The sequence below is a fragment of the Salvia miltiorrhiza genome, unplaced genomic scaffold (assembly GCF_028751815.1).
Source record: "Salvia miltiorrhiza cultivar Shanhuang (shh) unplaced genomic scaffold, IMPLAD_Smil_shh original_scaffold_438, whole genome shotgun sequence".
Taxonomy (NCBI): domain Eukaryota; kingdom Viridiplantae; phylum Streptophyta; class Magnoliopsida; order Lamiales; family Lamiaceae; genus Salvia; species Salvia miltiorrhiza.
In genome coordinates this window covers 315,166-321,589 of record NW_026651547.1, presented here as the reverse complement: position 1 = coordinate 321,589, position 6,424 = coordinate 315,166, and the positions used below count along the sequence as shown (strand labels likewise).

At 44.2% G+C, this 6,424-nt stretch overlaps 1 protein-coding gene across 1 annotated transcript; it reads left to right on the top strand.

The window, feature by feature from the left end:
- The first annotated feature begins 5,147 nt into the window (after window positions 1–5,147).
- Window positions 5,148–5,588, top strand: LOC131004588 (uncharacterized). The gene has a single exon (XM_057931293.1). It carries the CDS (start codon window positions 5,148–5,150, stop codon window positions 5,586–5,588), a length of 441 nt encoding a protein of 146 aa, XP_057787276.1.
- The last annotated feature ends 836 nt before the right edge of the window (window positions 5,589–6,424 follow it).

Below are 6,424 nucleotides of genomic sequence, written 5' to 3'. Positions count from 1 at the left end.
TGATTGCCAGCTCTGGAGCAGTGTTGGCGGCCTTGCGAGTAATTACCAGCGCTGGCAACCTTGCACGTGAATTCCAGCTCTGGAGACGTGTGAAGCGCTGGTGACGTAGGCAGCTCTGGCGAAGTAGGCAGCTCTGGCGAAGTAGGAAGCTCTGGCGAGTAGGCAGCTCTGGCGGCCTTGACCGCTCTGGGGAGTGTTGTTAGTGCTGGCGAGGGATTGTCAGCGCTGCGGCCTTGTCAGCGCTGGCGAGTGATTATCAGCGCTGGGCACCACTTTGAGCCCAAATAAATAATTTCTGATCCAATATCTCCAACATAGCATTGTTCCTCCTATTTGATCAATATCTCCTGCAAAACAACAAACCGACTCATAAATGCACTAGATTCCAGAACAAATAAACTCAGACTAGCACAATCAAACCCCCAAAATAAGAACTATTAAGCATAAATCACTTGGGTTAGCTTATTCCACTGCAATTGACCTCATACGATTGCGAGTCAATTCAATAGGTGTTTTGAGTTGAGTTAAATTTTGGCGTCGTTGCTGGGGAAGGCTTTAGGCGTTTTATTGTCTTGTTTTGTTTTCTGTGTTTATTTTATTTCTTTCTTTTGATTCAGTTATTTTCTCCCTCTGGTGCATTTGATCCGTTTATTAGTGTTGTGCATGCAAGGATTTATTTCCAAACCGCAGGAAGGAGTCTGGATCCAGTTCAAACAGTTTTATGGAAAAAATCGTGAAAGAGCAGAAAACTTTTATTCAGATACTAATCTGCAGGATACTGCAGAATCTGACTCTGACCATTCTGAAGAGTCTGTAGCAAAAGAAGAAGAAGAGACGGCTGCAGGAAATCTGCAGTACATGGGATATTTTGCCCGGCCTGTCATTAAGGCCACAAGTTCAGCTATAGTTCTTCCTACTGCAGTCAGGAATTATAGCCTGAAACCCCAGGATTCAAACTTGTTGCCCCTCTTCTATGGGATGCCTAGTGAAGACGCCCTAAAGTTTATTCGAGATTTCTGCACCCAAGTGCAGACCTTCCCGCTGCTTCCAGTATGCATTAAAGGATAGGGCAAGGACCTGGCTGTTATCCTTGCCGCCAAATTCCATCAAAACTTGGGGAGAGGCATGCGAAAAATTCATGCTGAAATTTTAACCCAATCACAAGACGCAGGAAATTCGTACCCAGATTATGAATTTCATCCAAGGAGCGGATGAACCGTTCCATGAGGAGTGGGAGAGATTTCAGGAGCTGCTCCGGCAATGCCCCCAGCATCAGTTGCCTCCTGTGATGTTGAGTCAATTTTTGTATGATGGATTGGTTCAGACTGCTCAATTCACGGTGAGTACTGCAGAAGGGAACAAAGCCGGGAAAACAGTTGCAGAGCTTAATCAGATTTTCCAAACTCTAGCTGAGAGTTCCCAACAGAAGTTGATCTGAGGAAAAAAAGTTGAAGCAAAAGCCGTAGCACCGACTGGCGAGCTGCAAAAGCTGATGGCGACTATTATGATATAATTGCAGCAGCTCAAGATGAGCAAGATGGAGACCCCTCCGGTGAGAGAGCAGAATACAGAAGGCATGGAAGTTGTGGAGATTTTAACCATGGAATTAATGAGTGTCACTGAATGGGAGATTACACGCCAGAAGGACAAGCTGAAGTTTAATATGCTCAAGGATATTCAAACAGATCCCAATTTAATCAAGGTCAGCAGAATTCTGGATGGAGAAATCAAGTTTGTGGAGGATCAAGATCAAATCAAGGAAATCAATTCCGCAGACCACAACAGATGGGATATCAGAATCAGCAGTAGTATTTCTCACCTCAGCAAAAAAAATTTGCGCCGCAACAGCAGAATTTTCCTCAGTAGTACAATCAGGGCTCAGTGCAGCAGAACAATTTTGAGCCCCAGCAGCAGCAGTACCAACACTCGGGACCATCATTGGAGGACACGATGCAATCATTTATGCAAGCTAGCAAGCAAGCGATGGAGGCTCAGAGTGCTACTATCAAGCGTCTCGCGACTACAGTTGGGCAACTTACAGGGGCTTTGAATCAGCTGCAGCAGTCGCAACAAACTGGAAAGTCTAACACTCAGGGCCCACAGCTGCATCAAGCTTATGCTCTTGAGCTTGTTAAGGAAGATGCCCAAAGGACCACGGAAAAATGGAGGAGCAAAATCGTGGAAGCTATAAAGGCTATAAACTCATTTTTTGTCATCAACAACTTCCATTATAATAAGTCTTTTTATTTATTACATTCCTATCTTTCCCCAAGTATGGGCTGTCACAAGTGGTATCAGAGGGTTCTTGGTTCTTAATATTCTTTTGAAACTTTCCTTATTGGCAGTGGGCACTTACAACCACAACATGTCATCCTTTTTGTTGGGTCGAGGGGATTTGGGAAAATCCAACTCGATAAATATTTCCTGCTGAATCGTCAAGGGCTCGGTCTATCCCAAAACTTCATTTGCTTGAGTTATCCATATCCTTTGAAAAAGAATAAGCCTTGTTGGAATGGTTCTTTTCTTTATAGGGCGCCTCATTTTTTATTTTTTTTTCTCCAGATGGAACCACCCCGACCACCCCCAACCTCTTCAGAAATTATGGGTGTTATCGCACAAATGAGGCACACTCAAGAGATGGAAGAGAAGCTTCGACATTTTTTGTTGTGCCGGTGGGATTCAACTGAGCCTTCGGAGCGTTTTTAGGGCGATTCGTGCATGCTTGGCAGGTCGTGAAGGCAGCAGGTGTCACGGACTACGAGGCTGGTCAACAGCTTATTCGCCAACTACCTCTCGGCTGGAGAGACTGGGCTGATGAACAGCTGGATGCTACCTCACACCCGCAACTATTCACGTCTTGACCCCTCGAAAACTTCGCTTTGTTTAGTACGTGAATCTTCAATAGGTGGGTGGGCCATGGACTCACTGCCGCTTCACCTTCAGTCCCACCGGTGGAGATACCTTTGCCATCGCACCAGTTTTTCCCTCTAGAGCAGCCGGCAGCTGCAGTAGCCCCTTTTCTACCTCATCGTAGAAGTAGGGATGAGTATGAGGGCACCTCACCTAGGGGCCCAATAGTCGATGCACCAGCACCTCCATTGGTACCCCAGCAGTAGGAGCCAGCCATTGAGCCTGAGGTACCCAGACGTCACCGCATCTGTTTGGAGGATTATGGGCAGCCCTTTGCCCTGTCGGAGGATGGCATGATGGGATTGGAGTTTATGTTGGAGGACCCACCTGCTCCTCCAGCCTTCCCAGTAATAGCAGATGACGACATCCCTATCATAGATATCAAGGAGGACGACCCCGAGGAGGATCCCTATTCTGAGGAAGACCCCGAGGAGGACCTGATTTATGCTTAATTGTTCTAATTTTAGGGGCTTGCATGAGCTTTATTTTAAGATAATCTTCTGGAAATTGGTGCGTTTTATGGTGTATTTTATGCTTTGCAGGAGATTTAGGTTTTCGAGATGAAGAGTGCAAATTTTGGAGAGTTTGGGCTAAGAATTACGTTTTTGTGCATACTCTAGCACGTCAGAGAAGCGAGTTCCGCATGCCAGAGCAGCGAAGTGACTCGCCAGAAAAATCAAAGCCCAGAGCAGCGAAGTTAACTCGCCAGAGTAGAAGAACCAATCTCCAGAGCAGAGAAACCAATAGCCAGAGGAATGAAAAGCCAGAGAAATGAAGTGCCAGAGGAATCGAAAGTGCCAGAGGAATCGAAAGTGCCAGAGGAATCGAACGTGCCAGAGGAACCAAGCCAGAGCAGAGAAATCAAGAAGCCAGAGCGGAAGCCATTTCTCTGGCGAGAGTCGCGAATTCAGCCAGAATGGAGATGACTTGCAGCGCGCGTCACAGCTGGAAGTTGCCTTATCTTGCACGATTCTATTGCCTTTAGAATTCTACTTTGCATGGCAACTTCCATGGTGATCTAGAGAAATTCGAAGTCTATAAATAGGGCCATACTTTTCATTGTAAACATATCCCTTGCCCTAATTTTTGGACGCCTTTGAGATCTGTTGGCATCCGAAGCTTAGGATTTACTTGCGTTCATAGTTGTCGATTTTTAATTAGGTTTCAATTTAGATTTGTTTAGTTTTTATTCTTGGATTGTGATTGCGTGACACAATTACACGTTCAAGATGTTTACGGTATTTCGTATTTTAATTCAATTTATTTTGTTTAATCATGTTTACGTTTTGTCTTTATGTTTATGCTTTCTTTTTAATTATGCAATTTAAATTATGCAATTTAGTTTCACGCCTAGATTAGAAGTCTTTAAATTCACAAGTATTTAAATTTCATAAGTAGGTTTAATTTAAGTTGTTTAAATTCTTGCCTAGATTAAGTTTAAATTCAAGTCAAGTTTAATTCAAGTTTAAGTTTAAATTTAAGTTTAAGTTTCAGTTTTTAAAATCAAACTCTTTACTGCTTTCTTTTATTGCTTTTTCCTACGATACAATTAAAAGCCCTTAAAGACTTTCCTTGAGAGATGACACTGGGTCAACTTACCATCACTAGGATGTCCTTGTTCTATTGCAAGTCAAACTAGAGGTGTTCTAGGTTGAGTCAAATTTTGGCATCCACGACTGAGAGGATGAAGGTTCACCACTGTTGGGAGATGGCTCCATCACAGTCTCATCCTAGTTCATGCTACCATAGCATTGTTTTTGACAAATAACATAGGTGTCGGATTTCGTTTCATTTTTGGGAAGTCGGGGAGTAGATAGCCCGAGCTTTGTCCGAACACCACATATCCAGTTGTTTTATTTTGTATTTGACTGATGATGAATACTTAGACATACGCATCTAGTGTTGTTGATTGTTATTGATCTATTTTAGTACTTGAATGGACTTCTCAGTTCGATAATGAATGTGTGTATATTGCTAACTAGATTTTTGCTTCCTATTAATCAACGAACACGAACTATAGAATGGAAGACCATGGTTATGAATTTGAGGCCAAGATTCCAGAGGACGACTTTGTCATTGGTGGACGTGGACGTCGTCGTGGACGGAGATAGGGACGCGGCAAAGGACACGGAGGTCGAGGAAGAGGACATGGCTATGAAAATTTTGTACCTCCTGGGATTCCTGAATGCACTGCAGCAAAAAAATTTAGGAAGGAGAAACCCCCAACTTTCGACAGTATGGGAAGACCCGAAGATGCTGAAAAATGGATTAGGGGGGTAGAACGAATCTTCCAATACATAAACTGTGAGGATAATGAAAAGGTCAAATGCGCCACGTACCAACTAGTGGATGAAGCAGACTTCTGGTGGGAGTCGGTAAAGAACACTATTACCAAGGAACAATTGGGAGAGCTGACCTGGGTTGAGTTCAAGGCCAAACTATTCGAGAAGTATACACCAGAATACTACCGTCACAGGAAGCAAAACGAATTTTGGAGTATGAGGCAGAGAAACATGACTGTAGCCGAGTATGACAGGGCTTTCAACCAGTTATCTCGCTATGCTCCACATCTGGTGGACACAGATGAAAAACAAACAGAGAAGTACTGCAATGGTTTGCGCCATGAAATCGTAATCGCCTTTGCAAGCCAAAAGGTCTTATCTATGCTTAAACCCTGAACAGGGCACTCACTATCGAATCACTGTTGCCTAAGGAGAAGGCAAAGACCCCTGCTCAATTTGCTCATCCACCACAGTTTGGTCAAGCATCACACTCGGATATGGGAAAAAAAAAGAGGAAATGGGACAAGGGATGAAATTTTGGACACGGGAAGAGGCCATGGACGGGCAACCGGGGACAAAACTACAATCAACAACAACAAGCTCCACAAAGGCGACCGTGCCCGAGGTACAACAAGGTCCACTTGGGAGAATGCCTAAGAAAAGTGATCGTCTGTTTCAATTGTGGTGAGCAAGGGCACTATGCCAACACCTGCCCCAAAAGGAATAAATGAGCCCCACAGCAGTATAACCCTGGCCACCTGCAGAGAAACTTTGGGAACCCTCCAAGAAATCCAAAAAACCAACCACGGAACCCGGTTAATTAGCCGAGACAAAACCAGGGTCCGGGAGGCAATCAGAGGCCACCACAAAATGCTAGGGCCTATGCCCTTAACCAGCAGCAGGCAGCACAGGGTCAACAGAATCTGGCAAGTATGATAAATGTACTTGCAACACCTATTATAGCTTTGTTTGATACAGGGGCATACCACTTTTTAATTTCACACGCTACCTGCAAAATGTTGAATTTGACCTCAGAGTTAACCCAAGGATCATTGGAGATTAACACCCCAGGAAGCGGAACAATGACAACTAAGCATGTCATTTTGAACCTAGAGCTTAACATAGGTGTTGACACGCTTAGGGCCGACTTGTATGTTATCTCCATGATAGAGTTTGACATAATTTTAGGAATGGACTGGCTCACCAAAACCCGTTCCACAATCCGCTGCGAC